The sequence below is a fragment of the Ctenopharyngodon idella genome, chromosome 3, assembly GCF_019924925.1.
Source record: "Ctenopharyngodon idella isolate HZGC_01 chromosome 3, HZGC01, whole genome shotgun sequence".
NCBI classification, from domain to species: Eukaryota; Metazoa; Chordata; class Actinopteri; order Cypriniformes; family Xenocyprididae; genus Ctenopharyngodon; species Ctenopharyngodon idella.
The window spans coordinates 28,422,880-28,445,830 of record NC_067222.1 but is presented as its reverse complement, the minus strand read 5'-3'; the positions used below and the strand labels follow the sequence as shown (position 1 = coordinate 28,445,830).

The 22,951-nt window shown below is 39.4% G+C and overlaps 1 protein-coding gene across 2 annotated transcripts in view; it reads left to right on the top strand.

Annotated features, from left to right (window-relative positions):
• lrrc4ba (leucine rich repeat containing 4Ba) overlaps positions 1–22,446 on the top strand; it is a 49,055-nt gene extending 26,609 nt beyond the window's left edge. For both annotated transcript variants that reach the window (XM_051887641.1, XM_051887643.1), the window contains 2 exons: positions 2,880–3,396; positions 5,454–22,446. In XM_051887641.1, coding sequence (XP_051743601.1) covers positions 3,151–3,396; positions 5,454–7,400 — 2,193 coding nt within the window. In that variant the 5' untranslated portion in view covers positions 2,880–3,150 and the 3' untranslated portion in view covers positions 7,401–22,446. The remainder of the gene's footprint in view (positions 1–2,879; positions 3,397–5,453) is intronic.
• The last annotated feature ends 505 nt before the right edge of the window (positions 22,447–22,951 follow it).

Genomic DNA, 22,951 nt, shown 5'->3' with positions numbered 1-22,951 from the left:
ACCTCCCCATCGCACACACATACACACACACAGCAGTAGTTATTTCTTCTCTCTCTGTTTCTACCTGTTTTATATTCATTCCTTTGTGTAGTCTTCCCTGCATCTCTCCCATCTTTCTTGTGCCCTTGTTTTTGATGCACCTATGTTGTCGTTCTCCTCTTTCTATCTCTCTGTCTGTTTCATATTCATCCCTTTCTATTAAGCCTTCCCCATGCTGCTCTCTCTGGGAGAAATGATTAATATTAATGTTTCTCCCTCTCCTCTCTTTCCTCAGCCTCTATCTCATCCTCTTAACATTTCCCTCTCTCTATATCTGTTCCTTACTGTCTGTCTCTCGTTCACATTTCACTTGGATCTCTCTCTCTCTGTCTCAGTATTCATCTATTAGTGTTGATGATTCTCTTCTATCCCTGCAGCTGTACAGTCATCTATCAGTTTAATAATCTCTCCATCCTTCTGCCTTCTGCCCTGCTCTCTCTCTCTATCTCCTGTCTCTCTTCCTCTCTTATTTTTCACTGCGCCGAGTGTAAAATCCTGTGTTAAATGAACATGCATGTCAGAGTACGATAATTAGGGCCATCATCATTAGTAACGGCCTGTGTCTCATTGGATACCCTTATATGAGGTTACTGGAGTCTAAATAACCTGCAGTGAGAGAGCCGAGCCCCCTTGCATGGGGTTCGTGTTGAATTAGCAATCCATCAGCTGTAGCACATTGCACCAGTTAATGCTGCTCTAAGACCCCATGAGCCTCAAGTCTATGGGCGAGTATGGACATAAAGATTAGTACCATAGTTCACACGTGCAGTATTATTGCAGAAAAGCACAAAGGAGCAAAGCGCATAAATCTGGTAAAGGCGAATAAGTTGAGCCAGATCTGTTCTGTGTATTGCATACAGCCAGGGTCCAGAAATAACACTCGCCAAATATGAGTAAAATATGGTTTTAGTGATTCACAGTTTTTTTTTTTTTGTTACTCACTAGCAACTTAATACATGGTTTGAATTAAAAGAACGGTAGTCTGACCATCACTAATGTAAGTGATGAACAAGGTTCAAAACTAATCATTTAGACGCCACGGAAGGTGATTAAAAGTTACAAGCTCAGAAAAAAGAAATGTGCACATAGATTAACCATTCCCAATAAGATCAATAGGATGCATTTAGAAAATAGCTAAGGTGATTTTCCATTTAATGTCGACTTTAAAAAATATTATATAAATGTCTACTAATGAAAACCTCTGTAAAAAATTTACCATTTTATCTAGGATACCTAACCCTTAAAGGGTTAGTTCACCCAAAAATTAAATTATTGTAAATAAGTACTCACCTTCATATCGTTCCACAGCCGTTAGACCTTCGTTCATCTTCAGAACACAAATTAAGATATTTTTGATGAAATCCAAGAGGTTTTTTTTTTTTTATCGCAAATGTATGCATATTTTATACTATATCTGATTATATGTGTGAACCCGTGGAAGAAATACAAAACCTGTCCAAAATTAAAAGCAAACAAGTTTTTCAAAAATATTGAATTCAATATTTGGTGATAATCTAGCATAATGAGAGATTTATAAGCTATTTTTTGTAGGCCTGTCATTTTTGACGAGGAAAACTACAAGTGTAGCAGTGGCTATGTTTACATGCACCAATTTGCGTCAATCCGAATGAACAGAATCAGATTGCAGATCTGTTTACATGTACTCTAACATTGTAATCTGATTCAAATATCCGTTTATATGTGTTTTGTATACATTCTGATTAAAACTTTTGCACACGTGCTCTGCGTGTGATGTCCTATCAATCACACTTGCTCAGACAACCATGGACTTGACACCAACAGAGCTCATCGTTATTTTTGCCCTGTTGGCATACACATTCATAAATCTTTACAACTAAAGACGTGAACGTGAACACTGCGTAATGCGTGTCAAAGTTGCACTGCACATGTGCCCTAGAGACTTCTGAATACGATTGAGAAAGTAGTCGAATTCAAGCGTTTACATGGTTTTGCTGTTGGATCGGATTAGAAAAGGAATAAACCACCCCTTCCAATCCGATCGAAATATCATTCGGGTCGAGCTCAATCGGATTGATTAAGGTGCTTACATGAACGTTTTTCAATCCGATTGAGCCGTCAATCCGATTACAAATTGATTATTTGGGTGCATGTAAACATAGCCAATGTGGAAAAAAATCCAAGAAGTACAAAAATTATCCCCAAAATTTTGGAAAGTAGTTATACCCTGTGTGAGCAAAATCAGTAAGCTTTAGTCCAATGCGATAACATTAACATTAAAAAAGAAAATCCTCTCACAACATAAGGGCTAAAGCATTTACTGCAAAACTCCAGGTGGCAACACATTTGTAAAATATTCTTTCCATTATGCTTCCCAGATGTAAATACGAGGAACAAAATTTCAGTGGGTCTCAGTGTTTTTAATGACAGATGCAGTTTTAATGGAGAAGGAGACTCATCTCGCATGCAAGTTATAAGTTTTAAACCTTGCATATAGCAGGCAATTTGAAGTCTGGGATGTTTTAGGTTGGTTATATATAACATGAATATAAGAGGATATGAATATAATGATCATCTTGTATATAATACAAGAGGATCATTAATATGCACAGAGAGACAAGAATCCATATGCATTACAAATGTACAGTAGTCGAGTTTTCCAGACGAGATATGGAAACACCTTTACTCCTTGCATCCCTAAAACAATTTTTGTCCCTGTCAACTTGATGCATTAATTTTCTTCAACATTTATTTGATTGCAAGTAATTATTGTGTGGCATTTTAGTTATTATGCAAACCTGAAATATTTGTCTATGTGAGAGTAACAAAACATGGCTTTCTTCTTTGTTTCTCTTTTGCAGTAAAACATGTATTCACCACAAAGCGGCCTGTCACATTAGAGGACCTGTTAAGGCGAAGATGACACAACTTATGTAATTGTATCTGTATGAAAAAGTAAACAAGGACAAAACACGCCACCAACCAAGGAGACCCAATATTTCCACTGAAAAATGCAGAAGTGACATCCGTTGCGGGAGGAAGCTACAACAGTTAAAGAGACAGCATTCAAGAGACATTGGAATCTGCCTGTCATCCTCTTTGGAATATAGGAAGGGTCATGACCCAGTTGCCATGCGCATCACCACGGTGACCAGCCTTCCTAGTCCCTCCCCCCTCCTCCTCTTATTGGTTCAGCTGCTGTTGCGGCTCATCCTCCCAGGCCAAGACGCAGTTGGAGCCGCCTCCACCTGTCCCACGCTGTGCAGTTGTTCTAATCAAGCTAGTCGAGTGATCTGTACAAGACGAAACTTAGAAGAGGTGCCAGACAGTATATCAAACAACACACGATACCTCAACTTACAGGAGAACTCGATACAGGTAAATAGTGACCACAGCATTCTTTCCCCATTAGGCTTTGGGAAAGGATGTTTATGTTTGTTTCTTAGCTGTATTGTGTCTCAGTTTCACTAATGTTGCTGGAACACTGAGTTGTGTTAGCTCTAATGGCTCAGCCTTGCTCAAATATTGAGGTTTCAGTGTGGAGTCAGGTGTTAACATGACCTACTTTGAGTGTGAAGGTTTAGATTTATTCTCAAGATGAAAAAGATAACAGCAAATATACGGCTAACCCCGGCACTGAAAGTGTTAACCAAAAACAAGCCTATTAAAAAATGGGGAATAATAATAATGCTTTTCATGAAGCCTCCATTTAAGCATAAAAATTCTGATTTGGTTTGTTGTGTCCTCGAGCCCCACTTGAAATGATTAAAAATCTAAAAATGTTTTAATACCTGAAGGCATCCTAGATTCTTTGGCTTCTTTCTCTCCCATAGCATTTTACCACAAGAGTGCAGCTCTGACAGTTTCCACCCTCCTCTTCAACACCCCCAACCCAGTGTGTTTAACACCCTCCTCCCCTCCCCTGCTCTATATACAGAGGGGATTGTGGCAGTAGGCCAGGAGGAAGCTTCTCGCTGCCCAAGAAAAGCAGTTCTGGCTACATCAGATGCACAGAGACAAATGGCTTCAGAACCCATAGCGTTTATGATGTGTGGATATTCTCTAGTCTTTTCATTACATTTTAGCAAATTCTAATAAGACTGTTGATATTCTATTATGACTGTTGTTTGCTCTTTGGTTGATTCCCCCCCCACCATTACTAAGATTTACAGTTGAAAGTCATTCTCTTGGGTTTTGAAGGGATAGTTCACCAAAACATGAACATTGCGTCATTGTCACTCTCATGTCACTTACAGCCTGTATGCTTTTTTCTTTGGAAAAAATTTTTTTTTTAGGAACCCTCATGCAGTGCTTTGTCTTACAGTTCTGTTATTTGTCTTACATTTCTATTAGGCCTTGTGTCCACCAAAGCGTTTTTTCCCCAAGGCTAGCGTATTTTTCCACTTGTTTTAAGTGGGAGCATTGCGTTTTTAAAACACCATCAGTGTGACGAGGCAATGAGCGTCTTTTTCACACTGAGCGCCCTGCATTTTTTACCCGTCACTGAGAGTTGAAGAATGTTCAACTTTGGGTAAACTTTTGTGTAAACTTTTGTTCAACTTTTGGGTACCCAGCTGTCCAATCACAGTGGAGGGGGCAAATACCACACCGACCAACCGCCACATCCTGCTGGTACAACGATAACAAACGACAACAACAAACACATCTCTTCATCCAAAACTAGTGCCAGAGCAAGTACGTTACATTGTGTTGACACTGTTATATTCAGAAACAAACTATTTGCAAAATCAGATACTAGTAACAGTTCTGCGGATATTCCACATATAACGTCTCAACTAAAAGCATTTTTATTTGGCTAAAAACACTTTGGTGGACACAGCCTTATTCATAGTCTTCCCCTCTGAAACGGTGCAACAACATGTCAGAACTGAACACTGTTCAAATGCCAGTTCAAATGTGTCAAATTACTACATTTGAGTGCTGCAACAAAGGGGAAGATTTGCTGTGAACAGTAACTTAAATTTTATTCTGTTCCTTGCACAGAGCTGTCATATGGCTTAATTTTAAAGGTGGTTTTATGTTGTTTTTGTGTTTATGTTGGTTTTTGGAAAAAGTGGTCACTATGAACAGAAAAAAAAACTGCTTGAAGATTTTTCAAAAATTACCTTTTGTTTTTCATGGATTAAAAATAACAGCATACAGTTTTTGAACAACAAGAGGTTGAGTAAACAATGACAATTTTTATTTTTGGGTGAACTATCCCTTTAATGTGTTTTTCTTCAAACATTAAGAGTGACTGATAACAACTTGCAAAACATTTTATCTGTAAAGCACAACAGTCAGTAATGAATGTACTTTTTTAAAACTTTGTCTATGACTTTTTTTTTTTTTTTAAAAATGTTCATCCTTCACAAGAACAAATTGATCACACATAACTCTGATCCTAAACTTGTACCTGTAATTTTCTCACTTAGGTGATAAAATCAGACACATTCAAACATTTACGGCACCTGGAGATCCTCCAGCTCTCCAAGAACCAGATTCGTCAAATAGAGGTGGGTGCTTTCAATGGCCTCCCAAACCTCAACACTCTGGAACTGTTCGACAACCGCCTCACGCTGGTGCCATCGCAAGCCTTTGAGTATCTCAGCAAGCTGCGGGAACTGTGGTTACGAAACAATCCAATCGAGACCTTACCAGGCTATGCCTTTCACCGCGTCCCCTCGCTGCGACGTCTTGATCTTGGCGAACTCAAAAAGCTGGATTATATATCTGACGCAGCCTTTGTTGGACTTATCAACCTGCGCTACCTGAACTTGGGTATGTGTGGCCTGAAGGACATTCCTAACTTGACTCCCCTTGTGCGACTGGAGGAGCTAGAGTTGTCTGGGAACCGTCTAGAAATCATCAGACCTGGTTCCTTCCAAGGCCTGGAATCTCTGCGCAAACTATGGCTCATGCACTCTCAGATGTCAGTCATCGAGCGCAATGCTTTCGATGATCTCAAGAACCTAGAGGAGCTCAACCTATCCCACAATTCCCTTCACTCTTTGCCCCATGATCTTTTCACACCCTTGCAGAAGCTAGAGCGAGTTCACCTCAATCACAACCCTTGGGTGTGCAACTGTGACGTGCTGTGGCTAAGCTGGTGGCTGAAAGAAACCGTGCCGAGCAACACAACCTGCTGTGCACGGTGCCACGCACCACCCTACTTGAAGGGAAAGTACATTGGAGAGCTGGACCAGAGTCATTTCACCTGCTATGCCCCTGTCATTGTAGAGCCGCCCACTGACCTCAATGTGACCGAGGGCATGGCTGCTGAGCTCAAGTGTCGCACCGGTACTTCCATGACTTCTGTGAACTGGATCACACCGAATGGCACCCTAATGACCCATGGCTCCTATCGGGTCAGGATTTCTGTGCTGCACGATGGCACACTTAATTTCACCAATGTAACTCTGCGTGACACTGGCCAATACACTTGCATGGTGACCAACTCAGCTGGGAACACTACGGCAACTGCTGTCCTGAATGTGACCGCAGCAGACGTTAGCGTCAACTACACCTACTTTACCACGGTCACTGTAGAAACTGTGGAGACTACGGGAGAGGAAGATTCTGCATTGCGTGCCATCAACGAGACCTTCATCCACATTCCCACAACACCACCTGGGCACCTCTGGCGTGAAGTGCCCACTACTCCCTCTTCTCTCTCAATCCTTGGCTCATCATCTTCTCCCCGAGCAACCAAACCCACTTTCACAGTACCCATTTCTGAGCCCAACTACCCCTCTGGACTAGACGATGTGATGAAGACCACCAAGATCATCATTGGTTGCTTTGTGGCCATTACCTTCATGGCCGCTGTCATGCTGGTGGTGTTCTACAAGCTGAGGAAGCAGCACCAGTTGCACAAACACCACGGGCCGGCACGAGCCATCGAGATCATTAACGTCGAAGATGAGATCGGAGCAGGAACGGGCATCCGCGGCAGCGGCATTTCAGGAGGATCCACAGTACCGCAAGGAGGGTCCGGCGGACAGAGCTTGCGACTGCACCACCCTGAAATCGTCAGCCTCCCAAACCTTGCACGAGCAGAGCATCTCAACCATTACTACAAGGCCCATCACTTCAACAATAACATGATGGGTCTGGGCCTTGGTGGAGGCTCGGGCGGAGGCCTAAACAATAACAACAACCCTTCGCCTTGCTCCCAGGCCCAGAATACCCCCATCTCTTGCACGCAGGTGCCAGTCTCTGCAGGTATTACATCGTGCTCCATGCCTACTCCAATGGCTCTGCCGACCCTTGGCATCCACGGGTCAATAAAAACCCTGATGAGTAAAGGGCAGAACCCACAGATCGAGCCGTTACTCTTCAAGAGTGGCTCCAAGGAGAATGTCCAAGAAACCCAGATCTGAAGTTGAGAAAGAGAGGAAGGGAGAAAGGGAGAAAGGTAAATGTACAGATAAAAAATGGAGAAAGAGTGTCAGGGAGACAGAAACAGATGAAGCGTATTGGCTGTTCAACCCCTATGGGTATGTTCTCAGGAGTAATGAGAAAGGCAGACCTAGCATTGTATGAAATATATCCTACACAAGATTACAAGATACAGCTGTGAAATCACTATAAAGTAAATGCGCTGGCAAAGAGTGGGGGAATTTCTAGAAGGAAGACAGGCAAACGCACCGCAGTTTAAAATCACAGCCTTTGCCATACTCTGATCCGCACATATCAAGGGGATCATCAAACATCAGCAAACAAAACAATATAAATTGATACATTTTTGTGTAATGCAAGATTGATAATTATGTGCCAAACTTGCACCAATCTGTGCCAAAGCAAAATCTTTGCACATCAGCATCACTACACATGTGTACAGACACATTTCAGAAGGTGAAAAGATCTGTGTGAATACTGTACACCATCGTACACAGATCTCCATCAATAAAGCAAAGATGCTACAAAAATCAAAACTATACACACCATTAGGTAGGAAGTGTATATAGAAATACATGAACAACCTTAAGTATTTATGGACACTGGCTGAGAACGAAAGATCATGTGTGTAAATGTTTTAGAGAACCGTAAAGCTCAGATAACAAAATGGATCATTAAAATTTTGTTGAGGTTCGCGGTCCTGTGAAGGATGGATAAGTAGACCAGCACTGTGTAGAGGGCCTGTGTTTCTTGATGATGATGGACTCAGTTTCTCCCCTTTCTCAAAGGCTGTCACAGTTAAGGGGAAGAGAGGAAAATCGAACAAGAACCTAAAGCGCAAAAAGACAATGAAAGATATACAAATTTTAAAAGAATATATAAACTATGAAAGTATACATGATATATAAATATATTTTCATTCAGAGAAATAAATTATGAAGAATCTTTACATTTTTCTGACTGAAGCCACGGCTTTTGAAAAATTAGCAGCTGCTGTTGTAGCGCTTTGTCACTGATAATTCCTTTCTCTGCATTAAAACAAAAATGCGTCTAAAACTGTTACACCCTCATGGGACTTAAGGGCATCCTGACCTGAGGGGACAGAGGGACAGGGATGGATATTCTGGAAATTGTGTTTGATTTCAGATACTTTGGCTTTGTTTTTTAAGTCTTAAAAGGTTTCTCTTTCCTGTTCTTTAATTGACAGGGTTATTGAGAAGATGTAATTTTAATTCACATTATAACTACTGTTTGATTCCGCAGGCCTTTGAGATCCAAATTGGTTGGATATCAGTTATCACCAATATCAGCAGAATTATAAAAGACAATAATGATGGTACTATGTAATGCAATGAAACAAGATACTGTAAAAGTTTATCTACATGCTGCTATACTGAGAAAAGCCGTTTTTAGTGGGACATTTTAGTGAAATTCGATTTGAAAGCTGAATAAAAAGAGGCTCCTGTTGACATTACATTACTACTACTATCATCATTATTGAAAAACATCAAGTGTCAAAAGCATAGAGGCTTTATTTGCTTTCATTGTTTTTACCTAGAGGTGGTATTTGTGTAAAAAGTGGTTGTCGCTACATCTGATAATCCCCTCAGTAAAGATGGAATAGCGGTGGACGTACTGACAATGACAACGATTTGCTTGAAGCACCACAAAGCCACAACAACAACTCCAAACAAGGAAATGGATGGCCCTTAAAATGGCTCCCTCAATGGCCTGTCCCTTCTGTTTTGTACAAGACAAAAACTTTACCAGGACCCTGCTTTTTTTGCCAATGTGATTCAAGGCGATTCAGAACAGAACACAAACACTGGTGAATACTGCAGGGGTAAATGGATTATTGCAAACACTGTGTCCAGACATGTGGACGGAACTACTGTTTGAGCAGAAAGCGAACGGAGGATAGCTTTTGAAAGGTAAGAGAAAACCCACTCAGTGAACAAGACTGGAGTTTGGAAAGCTTTTTTTAATGAAAATGGACAAATAAATGACAACTATAGAAAATTATAGAGCTCTTTTAAAACAAAACTATTATGATAATAAGTGTCTTTCATTATTTGTTTTTATCTAGTTTCTTTTTGTTTTTTTCTTTTTCAAAATCAAGTGTTATCTTAATTGTAATATTGTTATTGTTATTATAATTAGCTAATATTACACTCGTTATAATTATGAAAACTGTTCTGTTAGCAGAAGTCACTTCGAAATTTAAAAAAAAATATATATATACATATATATATGGCACACAAAATGGCAACTGAAATCGTGAAACTTGGTGGCATTGATTTGTTCTATGTTTTTGTCTTTTCTTTTTCTCATGTATTTGAGGTATCACTGTATGTAACCCTTGGAGCTTATACGGTTTGGAGACAGAATCTCCCCAGATGCAGACAGAATGTGATTTGGCTGGTGGTAGCGTTCTTCTCTGCAGAGAAAGAGATATGAGAGAGAGAGAGACAGAGAGGAAAGAGAGAGACCGAGTTTCTGATACACGCTTGTTCTCAGAATGTCACCCATTATCAGTGCCGAGAAGTGCGACTGTGCCATGTCAACACTCTGTTGCCACAGCAACACGCCTTCGCACTAATGTGCCAAACACTGTCAGAGCCAGGGTTCCATCTTTGTGGGTCCCCGTGCCTGTGTTTGTCAAACCTTGTTAGCCTACAACACGTACAAATATCCACACGCGAGCACACCGCCGTGTCAATTGTCATCCGACCCATACTCTGGCACAGTGTCCCAACTGGTTCCTATGGTGAGGTTTCCCTGGCAACTGTTGCTGCTGCGACAGTCCCCATCACAGCGTTCAGGTCTCGGATACAAATGCGAGGACAGAGGCAGTATAGGACGGCGTTTACGAGGACGTAACCGAAATTAGCATATTCGCAGCACACTGCATATCAATAAACCTCCTTACCACTGACATTCATGAACCTTGAGTAGCAGTCATCGAGATGCCCATATCTAACACGCCATTGATCTTCCATAGGCACACCATCTCCTACTCTTGAAATTATCATATTCTCCTTCTCATACCGGCGATTTGCATATGTTCATTTGCTTCTCGGGCGAATTACGTACACATCTGTTTGCATGTGTGTGTATCAGACACAGTAATCGTATTACATTTGTGCTTAGGGCATATGCTTTCTTTCCAAAGCAACTTACAAGAAAGTATTGCCAAGCAGATTGGTAGTGGGACAGGGCAGAGACTGTTATAACATATCACATATCTCATGCTATTCACCTAGCCTGCAAGCTCAGATATCTCTCGCTTCCTGAAGTCTTTATGAAGCATGCGAATGCTGTGACAAAGGTAGGAAGACAGGAGCCCTCTCTCTCCCTCGTAGCACTGCGGTATCTGAGTCACAGGACCCAAAACACACACACTCGTACACATCAAGCCGACGAATCTCAGCTCTCTCATAAACACGCTTGGCAGAGAAATACCCTGCTCACCAGCTGGTTAGGACTTATGCAAAGTGCACCAGAGAATGTGGTGTTGCTGGTTTTGGCTTAACCATGTGTCTGTGTGCGAGTGTATGAAAACTTTGGAAATGGCCATTTCAGCTTTTGTAAGCTTATTTGAAGACATCCAAGTATTTCAACCAATGTTTTTCATTGATATCATTTTTGTTGCCCTCTTGTGTGTGTATGTGTGGGAAAGAGCGAGTTTGTATTGTTTTACAATAAGAGACTGTTTTCTGTTGTCATTGCAGTGTGTTTGAGCTTGTGTATGTATGATTGCATTATCTGTGTTTTTTTTTTTTTTTGCGTTTAGAGACTGTCGTGAGAGACGGCGAGAGTCAGACCGTTTTCAAATCCCCGGTTTAAATCACTTTAGCATACTATGCTTCAGGCGTGTGTATGATCTTCTGAATGATGCTCTTAGCCAGAATGGAGAAAAACATCAGTTGGGGATTTTCCGTTTTTTTTTTTTTTTCTTTCCTTCCTAAATACCCCAGTCGAGAAGTCAGGGGCCAGCCGTGCCAATTTCCTACCAGTTGAAACGGTGGGAGGTACTTCCCTAGTTGCGGTCGTGATACATAATTCAGAAATTCAGACATGCGACAATAGTCCCCGTTGTATTGTGTTAAAGCTGCAGTCATGCTCAGGCTTTGACAGACAAATCTAGGACAGCTCTTGCTTTTGGGTGTGAGGGGTAAATATCTTGTTCCAGCCTTTACTTAAAAGGTTTGTATTTGGTCGTTTGCACTTTGGTCCTGGATTCATCAGCAGAAGATCTATAGCATTGGTCCCTGAGATGTCACAGTCTGAGCCACAAAACCAACTAGAACACACAAACAACGAGCTTCTACTTACTTGAGAGTGCATCGCTAGAATTTCAAGTACATCTAAGTTAAAAGTCATACTTCAGCCCTACTACTGGTGGAAGCTGTAGTGATGGTCCGTTTCTAAAGCAGCTGCGAGGGATGGTCTCATTCTTCACACTGGTTCATTGTAATTGTCAGGGCTAGACAGAACAGACAAATCTTTTATGGCAGGGTGTGGATGTAGCTTGTGTGCCTAAAAAACACAATTTTTACCACAGTTCCACAGCCTGTCACGGCGCTCTGACACCGATGCTCCCGATTGTAAAGCCGGGTTTAAAAAACAGCATTGTGCAATGAAAAAAACTCAGTCACAATTTTGCTTGTCACATAAATGGAGTATTTGGATACTTTTTATAGTTTAAGACTTAGAAAATACAGTCAAACCAAAATGTATTCAGACACCTTGAACATTTCATTCATTAATACAGTTTATTCACTATAGTTAAAAAAAAAATGGTAATAAAATATGACATGATCTCAAAGATAAACTGTGTCAGAAAAAAATTATCTTAATTATGTCAGATAACACTTAAGCAAAACATGGTCAGGTCAAAGTGTCTGAATAATTTTTGGTCCCAAATTTTTATCAATTTTACTGGTAGTCCACTGTATGAAGAATTTTTGGGTATAATATGTCACAGTTTACTTTATTTTGCTCTCCTCACTTACATAAATGAACTATAGTGTCCTGCACCCACTAGTAAAAATATATCAAAAATGTCTGAATAATTTTTGGTTTGACTGTATATCAGTATGTAGTAAAATGTCGACTAAAGTTTATTTTCCTTACTCAACTGGCAAATTATTTTTTCTTGTTTTAAGCACTTTTAAAACAAAAGTTTGGGCTCAATAGAATTTATTTAAAGAAATTAACACTTTTATTTTAGCAAGGATGCTTCAAATTGACAGTAAAGACATTTATATTCTAACAAAATATTTGTATTTCACTGTTAACTACTTACTAAACTCAGCACATGATTTATTCTAAACTTAGTATCAAGTACACATGTACTAAAACAACTAGTATTAAGGCCAGTTAAGTGATGTCGTGTGGCTTTTCAAGAAGTCAGAGAGTGGAGGTACAGTATCATCACGGCCTGCATCTGGATGAACTGTACTGATACCCAGCAAACGTTCTGACCATGATTCCAGTTTGGTAATTTCTTTGGGAACCGTTCCACAGATGTTCTTCATGGGTTTTGAAATTTTATTTGTTATTTAGCTGCGCATAAGTTTCAGTAGGGAGAGTTTGAAGGGAAAGTGAACAACACAAAACAGATAAAGACTTTTTAAGATCAGTTATTTAGTGTTTTCTACATTTTATGAGGAGGATCAATTAATTCTGTGCCATCTAGTAATGTTTATGACAAAGCTGCAGTCAAAAGTTCAAACTCTGATAATATTATTTAAATTTGTTTCAAAGTCAGAGTACTTCTTATTCCTTCTTAAAGTGCCTCTATTAGGGTAAAAGTTGAAAAGTTCCTAATTTTGTTTAGGAGGTCTCCTACAACAGGTTTACATGCATCCAAGGTCAAAAAAAAAAACACTTTCATTTTCTCATAATATACATTGCATATCACCACATTGTTCAATGATTGTCAAACGACTCGATGGATGCTTCAGTCTCTCTAAATCCCTCCTTTCCGACAGCCTGCTCTGCTCTGATTGGCCAGACGGCACATTCTGTTGTGATTGGACTACCGCGTACAGCGCAAGTCGGAAACAAACGGCCATTACCATAACTGATTCAGGTCCGTATGCTTCCTAAAGCTGAGCGATTGTACACGCTGTAAAGACATTAACGATAGCGTCAATTTTACCATATCAATCTAAGCGCGAGTCCGATGATGAAATATTAGAAGAAATAGTTATTCAACCCAAACCTCCCTCGCAAGGACGACTTGAATATGAGTTTCTCAGTGTTACACTACTCAGTTTGAGGTACATTATGAGATGTAATTCCTCACTATCAGCATTAACAAGTGTATGTCCATCAACAAACCGATGTGTATATTTCTAATTTATTGCGGTGCACATGTGGTAACTTTATCATAACTATCAGTAATGGTGTACGTTAGCCAGGCACTAACGTGAATGACTGATGTAAAATTAAAGTTTGTAAAACAAATCTTGCTCCATCCTTTATCATTACTCAAAGTAGTAAGAACGACAGACAGTCTGTATTAATGGACAGTTTTAAGTAATAGAGGGCCACAGCTGATTAGCAGAAGTATTTCAGTAAGACAGTAATAACCTGAGTTAGCCGGAGACCTACACAAAATAGCTAAAACACAAAACTATGTATTTTGAACACTCGGTATAAAATACATCAATAATTAATCACACTTACAGTTTGTGATTCTGAGAAACAAGTTGGTCCAAATAAAGCAAGTACTGTCCCATCTTTCACAGCCTCACACTTTGGAAGTGAGAATAAAACGAATTTCCTTTCACAGCGCAGCGCACAGCGTCTTGTCGACATGTTCACGAACGAGCGTGGGATTCGAACTAAAAACGACTCGTTTAAGCGGTTCAGAGTCGACTCTTTCTTTTGAGAGAGTAACTTTATTTATGATGCATTTTCAGCTTTACAACTTTGCGGTCTGTTTACATTCACATACACACTGCATGAAAGGTAATTTTCAAAAATCCATAATAGGGGCACTTTAAAGAGGCTATTTGATATGGTTTAGCCATAAATGTTAATTAATTCATTAACTATCAAACATGTACTAACATGTAGTTAAGACTGCCGTTATTCATGCATGAATCCATATGACTCCAGTCATAGTTAAGTATAGCTCTTCAATGGTTCATGATTAGTTCATGCTTTCAATAATCATTAGTTCATGCTGAATTAAGTAATAATTCAGGTATTAGTACATGATTATTCATGTACCCTTATTGTAAAGCATTACCATTATTGTAATTGGCTACAATTACTATTATTTGATGGTCAGTGCTCACAAAACTATAGTCTGCTTCGATGTCAAGAGTGAAAGAGAAAGAGAGAGGACCAGTGTGTTGTTCAACACTAAAAACTTATTTAGCCCCTGAGATTGAGTGTGTGTGACAGATCTGGAATTGAGCATTAAAGCAGCTTGAGTGTGTGTGCCGGCAAAAATCACACATAATGATTTATCGTGTTAGGGAGTGTGTGTATGGTTTGTTTGAACATGTGCCTCGTTTGCCATTGTAGTTGTGTGGGTTCCTTGATACCCATCAGGGCATTTATGTGTGCGTGTGTGTTTGAGGGGTTTTATAAAGAGAATGAGATGAGTTGTTCATGGCGTCTCTTTGCGTCATTGCACTGGTCTGTACAAGAGCCTGCAGCAGCTTGTCAAACACTGATTGCCCCTGAGCACACACACACTAATGCAAGATTGTATTCTAGACCCTCACCTTAGTCAATAAAGAGTGCTTTTACCCGCCTCCTCCCTCGAACGCACACATGCGCCTACGGACAGAGGCATTGATAATTGCATGTGACACCTCAGACTCGGAAACCGCATCAGTGTCTTCTGTGTGATTTTGTACAGTTTGTGCCTTGTCATCTAATGTAATCCTCCATGGTACAAGCTTCTCAAATGTCACTGCCATTTTTGATTGGATGCCACTTGACTGGCTGGTAAATGCACATGGGCCAGACATGTTGTATACTGTGCTTCTGCATGTCTGCAATAATGTCCATCCACACCATGTGCCGGAGCCCCATGATAAGTCTTGGGTCTGGTTTAAGAGGCTGCATGTTGTGGTTTGACTTACCTGCTTTGAACTTTGAAGGATGTCACTAGGTTTTGTGATGGTGGTCATGTGGCTTATTATCATCCTGTTTTGTGCATGTGTTTCCTGGAAACATTAGAAAGACCATGTTTTGGGGTTTTGACTCCTTTAAAACAAATAGCTAGCTTATGCAAAGGCTATGAAGATAAAGTTACAGCTGAGTGTGTTTGCTAATGGGAATGAATTACATTGCTAAATTCAGTTCACATAGATTATTTCATAGGACAAATCCCTTGCAATATTGTTTTCATGCTTCTTCAATCCTGCGTGTATTCCCACAATGCTCTATTTTTTAGAGACGCGGTGATGTGTTCGGCTCCTCTGGTTTAGAAAGTCTTGCAACCTTGTTGAGTCACTGCAAAAAAATATCACTTTCTTTATCAGTATTTTTGCTGTTTTCACTTTAGAAGCAAGGTTGCTTAAAGCATGGGGTTTTCATGGCCAGTCTTTAGAAAACATAATAAAATAGCAATATGATAATAATAACACTGATAATTACGTTAAAGCTGCAGTCCGTAACGTTTTTTTGGTTAAAAATGATCCAAAATCAATTTTTGAGCAAGTACATAACCAGCCAGTGTTCAAAACTATCTCCTTACCTTAGAACTTCCTTACCATTGAACTTAAACACAATTATCACTTAAACATGATTCTTAGTGCGATTATGAAATTGCAAAGGCTGCGATTTTTTTTTTTTTATGCGCAGCTTGTCAATGAAGTACGTTATGGCTCCAAATGCTAATCCATCTGAAAGCACTGCGAGTTTGAATCTCTTATAATGTACATTTGAAAAAGCAACACGCATCAAACATCTTTCCAGACATGAGAAACATTTATTAACATCTTAATTATTAACATTTAATAACCTGTTTTTACTCCAAAATCACTTCATAATGACAGTTGAGCGTCCTTCTGTGTGGCTTCTTACACAGAATAAGGCAGTCATGTGTTTATTAGTCATATTTAATCAATCAAAGCATTTAAATCTTCTGTTTATTCAGCTACAGCTATATGATGTTTGTTATCTTCTTCTGCAGCAGGGCAAATTTTGAGTTTCTGCGCAAGAGCGCCCTCTGGCTTTCAGATGGAGAAGCATTTACTACTGATCACAGAGCCGTACAGCTCTGACAAGCTGCCCATTAAATAATCACAGCCTTTGCCAAATCGCATGCGTTTTAAACACGATAAATCGTGCAGCCCTACTGGTAGGTTTCCGTGGGAAATTCGAGCATGCCGCCATTCGTCTTTGCGTCATTACTTCACGTCTGTAAACAGAAAGAAGGAGTCCCAGCTAGTAGGCTGTATGGCATGTGGAGGATGCTACAGGTGACGGATCATTTATAGCCTTTTCTCACATCAGCTGCAATAATTAAACTTATCATTTTGATGGCGGATTGTAATCCAGAAAGGTCCAAATGACAATCATCAGTGACAACTGGAGATTCACCCATAGTCAAAAGCAAAAGACTTCGGACTGCGGAGGGGCTACAGAAATTGAAATCTACAGCTATAGTCACGCAATGCTGATGTTGTTAACATTAACAGTTTGAGAACAAAGTATAACAGTAATAATAATTTGCATGGTTTGACGTGATCCGAGCTAAGCGATTGTTAGATTTAATCACCATTGGCACCATTGGTTATTGTAGGCTAATGCTTTTTAACTCAGTTGGTCAGAACAAAAGTGGCAGACATGTTACTTACTTGTTCAGATGACATTTTCTGGTGAAAATTCTTATTTTGGTCATACTTCCAAGACTACAATCTGTGATTCTGAAGTACAGTATCCACACCAGTGCGGTGACTGACAGCAAACATCAGATTCATCTGCACTGAGCAGCCATGCCGACACACAGCCCACGTAAAGATGATAATTCTGCAAATAACTGCAATTGCAGGTTTCAAACAGAGATGGCGGCAAAGAGGCAAAACTTACGGACTGCAGCTTTAAACATATTTCATTGCATTTGATATATTCAGTGTATGGACACCAGTTTAAACCCCCCTTTCATAAAATATTAAGATTAGTGTTCAAAGAATATACATGAATAAAGTTTTTCTGTTTTTAAGCATAAATTCAACAAAAGAGGTTTAGGCTTAAACAAAAAAATGCTAATGGGGTAAGAAAAAAAGCTTAATTTAAGGTAAATTCTCTTAAAAAATCTTAATAGCTTAAGCAATTTTACTGCTGAAGTAGCAAAATCCTCTTGTTGTAAGGATGTTCAGATATTTATACTGGAAAACTAGACAAAAATACTAGATTTTTTTGCAGTGTAGGGTTGTGTAAATGTGTGACAGCGTCCTGAATGAGTCTGCCCTGTTAAAACCGCTGAAGCAGCATCTTGGTTTCTCTCTGAGGATAAACTCTCAGTTGAATTTCAGACTATGCCTTTTGCGGCTCTTCAGCCTCCAACACAGTTACTGTTTATGGTTTTTGGGCATCGTAATGGCTAGATGCCCTGTGTGAAGTTTGTTTGAATAAAGTTGGAAAGTGAGGGTGTATGTTAGAGAAGCAGTCCACTGGAAAACCTTTAAAGTGGACAATCTGCAGCCAGCCTGTGGAGGGGCTGGTGAGAGAGCAATGAGCTGTGACCCGATCACCTCATGATGAACCTGTTCATGCTGGGATACCATAAAGTGAACCCACGCTAGAGCTGCAAGAGGACCTGATCTGGGTTCTTGGGGTCAGAGCGCTGGTGCCATCTAAGACTGGGTGAACTGAAGGATCTGAATGTGACCCAGTTACAGTGTAGTGCGGTGGAACGCAGAACAAGATTTGCAGAAGAGGCGAAACATAAGCGTGCCATTATCTCAGCACATTAAATCTCACACACTGATTTTGGTGCAATAACTTTAAAAGGCACAGAGCGGCACAACAGTAAACATTTATCAATATGAAATAAAGCTTAACTAGAATTATTGATTTCACTTTAAACTTCTCCCCCCCTTCTGTCAGCTTTCAAGCTTTTGATTTATGTTCACGGAGCAGTCATTTTTGTAAAACAATTTCCTTTCTATCCTTCCCCAGTAGGGTTTTCCCAAAACCCCAGCCACTGAAGATTATTAGACAACATTCATGTTCTTGCCCAGAGGTTTTTAAACTTTGGATGTCAGGGACCCCCAAATATGAAGGTCCCTTTCTTAAAATATAAAGGCAGCTATGAATTTTTACCAGTTTATACTGTGTGAAGAAAAATATTGAGATACGTGTGATGCTACAAAGACAAGAAAATTTAAATGTTTCCAAAATTAAATAATTGCCATTTATCTTTTATTTTAACTTTTATAAAAGCTATTTCCTGTGACTGCATGAGACTTAAGATTCATTATCTGCTATAGAAGTATTTGGGCTACAAACTTGTGTATTTATGATTACAATAATAAATTAAAATAACATGTTAACAAATACCAGTTTGCAAAATCAAGCAACATAACGGACTGTTATTGTACAGTTAAAATAAGCATCTGACACCGGAAGCCTTGGGAACTCAAGGCCACCTGTGCTCTTATGTTAAAAAAATCTGTAATGTTAAAAATTAGTGCTTTTTAATAAAATAATATAATTGCAGTTTATCTTTTGATTTCTTTAAAAAGCAGAATGAAATTGATTGTATAAAATTTGTACCCCATTGCATTCAAGTCTTAAAGGGTTAGTTCACCCAAAAATGAAAATTCTGTCATTAATTACTCACCCTCATGTCGTTCCACACCCGTAAGACCTTCGTTCATCCTCGGAACACAAATTAAGATATTTTTGCTAAAATCCGATGGCTCAGTGATGCCTGCATTGAGAGCAAGATCATCTACTTTTTCAATGCCCATAAAGCTACTGAAGACATATTTAAAACGGTTCATGTGACTACAGTGGTTAAACCTTAATATTATGCAGCGATGAGAATACTTTTTGTGCGCCAAAAAAAACACAAAATAGCGACTTTATTCAATATCTAGTGATGGGCGATTTCAAAACACTGCTTCATGAAGCTTCGAAGCTTTACGAATCTTTTGTTTTGAATCAGTGGTTCGGAGCGTGTATCAAACTGCCAAAGTCACGTGAACTTTTGAAATTTCGAAACATTCATGATGTAACAAAGTCTTGTGTACTGAAATCACATGATTTTGGCGCTTCGAAACACTGATTCAAAACAAACGATTCATAAAGCTTCGAAGCTTCATGAAGCAGTGTTTTGAAATCACCCATTACTAGATATTGAATAAAGACGTTATTTTAGGGGTTTTTTTTAGCCCTTTATAATATTAAGGTTGAACCACTGTAGTTACATGAACTGTTTTAAATACATCTTTAGTACCTTTCTGGGCATTGAAAAAGGAAACGATCTTGCTGTCTATGGAGGCCTCACTGAGCCATCGGATTTTATCAAAAATATCTTAATTTGTGTTCTGAAGATGAATGAAGGTCTTACGGGTGTGGAACGGCATGAGGGTGAGTAATTAATGACTGAATTTTCATTTTTGGGTGAACTAACCCTTCAAATGCACATGCTAACTTTGACAGCCCTAAAAATATATTTTTGTAATTTTTTCTGTACAATTTTCATGGACCCCTGTTATCTACCAGCAGGAGGTAACTAGACCATCCAAGCCATCACAACCTTGACCCCTATAGGCTCATCTGTGGGCCACTCTCCGTTACAGTGAAGTCACAAAAAAAATATGGCACCAATTGCTAATTTACTATTAAAAGTTATTTGTGAGCTCTTGCTCTGTAGTCAAAAATCATTCCCCTAGACCACAAAATCTGAAACCAGGGCTAAAATCAAGGCTGAAGAAGTTTTTCCCTGCAGATAAACTCATGCACTTATTTGCTAATTCTGCTGATAAATCTATGACAAAGAACAAGATCAGGAGAGAAAATAGAAGGAGCGATGAGATGAGGCTGGCTGTCATAGGACGTTCTGACATGTCTTGTCACTTTTCATCATGTCTTATTTGAGTGTTTGTGCGCGTAGGCATGTCTGCGCCAATGACATTGTGAACTAAGTAAGAAAGGTGTTTGTACATCTACCAAACAATGAGTGTGTGGGCATATAGGAGCGTGCGTTTGTATGACGTGCATGAAGGTGTGTATACTGTATGTTGTAGGTGTCCGTGTGAACATTCTGCGTGTTTGGTCACTGACAGTCAGCATGTGGACGTCCGTCCGTCTGCCAAAATTGAGTCATGTGTGTCTCGGTGCAAGCGTGTGTGTGTGTGCGTGCAGGGACATTGCTATCCTTGTATGTCAAGCGTTGCTGTGGGCTGTGATGACCTCACTGTTAGTAACCTGCAGGAATGAGAGGCGCACAGCTGACATCACCTCGCTCTCTCCTTTTCTCACCCTCTTCCTCCTTCCCTACATCTATATCTCTCGACATGCGGATAACACATCAGACCTTTTTGTTCTGAGTCACCGACTTACAGAGAAAGAAAATGAAAGAGAGAAAAAAGGGACATTCTTTCTCTTCGTACCTCATGCTCTTCATTCAGCCCTTTAAAGGGATAATTTACCCAGAAATCTAAGTTCTGTCATCATTTACTCAACCTCATGTTGTTCCAAACCTGTATTACTTTTCTTTTGTGGAACCCAAAAGGTGAATTTTTGCAAAATATAGAATGTAATGAAACTGAGGCTGTAAAGGGGGGCTGTAAAGCTTCAAAAAAGAAGCAAAAGCACCATAAAAGCGGTCCATTTGACTCATGCACTGTAATCCAAGTCTTCTGAAGCCATATGATACAGTAGTCGTGTGTGACGAGCAGTTTGAAATTTAAGTTGCTATTCACTGATAATGTTCCTCCAGTGAGCTGTTAACCGCTATGACCGGATCATTGAGTCAGTGAGCTGAACTAAAGCTCCGAATCAGTCTGAACCATTGAGAAAGAAAATAACTGAATCAGTCTGAATCATTCAGAGTGGTTTTGTGAACTGGAGCAAATAATTCATTGAAATGATCTTGCACATGAATGATTCATTTATGAATCGGACATTGCTACTTTACACACCATTTTAAATTGAATTTTTTTTTTTTTTTTTAATTTCAGTGCATTTCTCACACAAAGCTTCAGAAGATAGCTTAGGCCACTGTTATTATACTTTTATGGTGCTTTTTCACATTTTGGAGCTTGAATCCTCATTCACTTCATTATATTGAAAATATTCTTCAAAAATTCATCTTTTGGGAATCAATTCATATTAGTTTGGAATGACAGTGTGAGTAAATTATGACATAATTTTCATTTTTGGGTGAGCAATCCCTTAATTCCTTTGCCATTTTACCTTATTTTCCCAGTTTCATCGCTTTTGTTTTTTTCTTTCTCTCTCACTCTTTCTCTCATCAGCCTCTCGTTTATCCTTTCTTCTTGAAGGACCAGAAATTCATGACTGTCTGGTGTCTAACTCACAAACACACACGCTGCAACCACAATCCTCTCTTGAGAGGAAGAAAAAACAGAAACACAACAGAGAAGCAAACTGATGCCTCAGATATTTCCTTCCCTCTGTTCAATTAAACATTCCCCCCATCTGCCACTTTGGGTTGTTTGAGTCCCTCTGAAATATTGAAAGTAGTTGTTAATGTGATTGTTTCTCCTGACTCAGTTTGAACCTGTTAAATAAATCGCTCTGGAATGTGTGTATTATTAACATCTGAAATGTGTTGTGTGTGTGTGTGTGTGTGTGTGTGCGCGTGTGTGTGTGTGGAGGAGGGCAGATTCGTTCTGCTGTAATGGTTCTGTGCCAAATCTTTTTCAGACCATTCAATCTCTGTTCATGTGCCATACTGATAAATTTATGGAATAAAAGATGTTCTTTTTTCACAAAATGAGTATTGAACTGTGGGTGGTTATTTTGGATGTTTTTCATGTCAAAAGCAGGATCAAACAAACGACGAATGCAAAACGAGAGATGTGAGAACACGAGTGTGTATTTTGTATGTTTGTTTGTATGACGTATATTTTAAAGTCGACAATCACAGCCGATTTTAATTTAGTAAATGTACGTATTTCTCAGTGAAATAGGATATTCGGTGAGAAAAAACAGGGCAGGATTTGATTTTATCCATTGGGATTTGATTGGATTGTGAAATGTGGAGGGGAGGGGCTTAGAAGTAAGGACTTGATGAAATCAGCCAAAAAAAAAAAAAGCGCTGGAGCAAGTAATTTCATTTTGATAAAAGACTTATAAAGACTGTTTTTCTAATGGAACAACATACATGTATCACACACAATAAGAACATTAAGGGTTCATTTTGATGTCATGTTGACATTTAACATCTGACTCAGTGATTTGTGTGAGTTTATGGATGTCTTAAAATGGAATCGGTGTATGTGTGCTTAGCAGCCATTATATCAATGTGTTATCGCTGCTTTGACACTAGAGCTGTGACTTGCTAGCTGCAGGGTGTTTA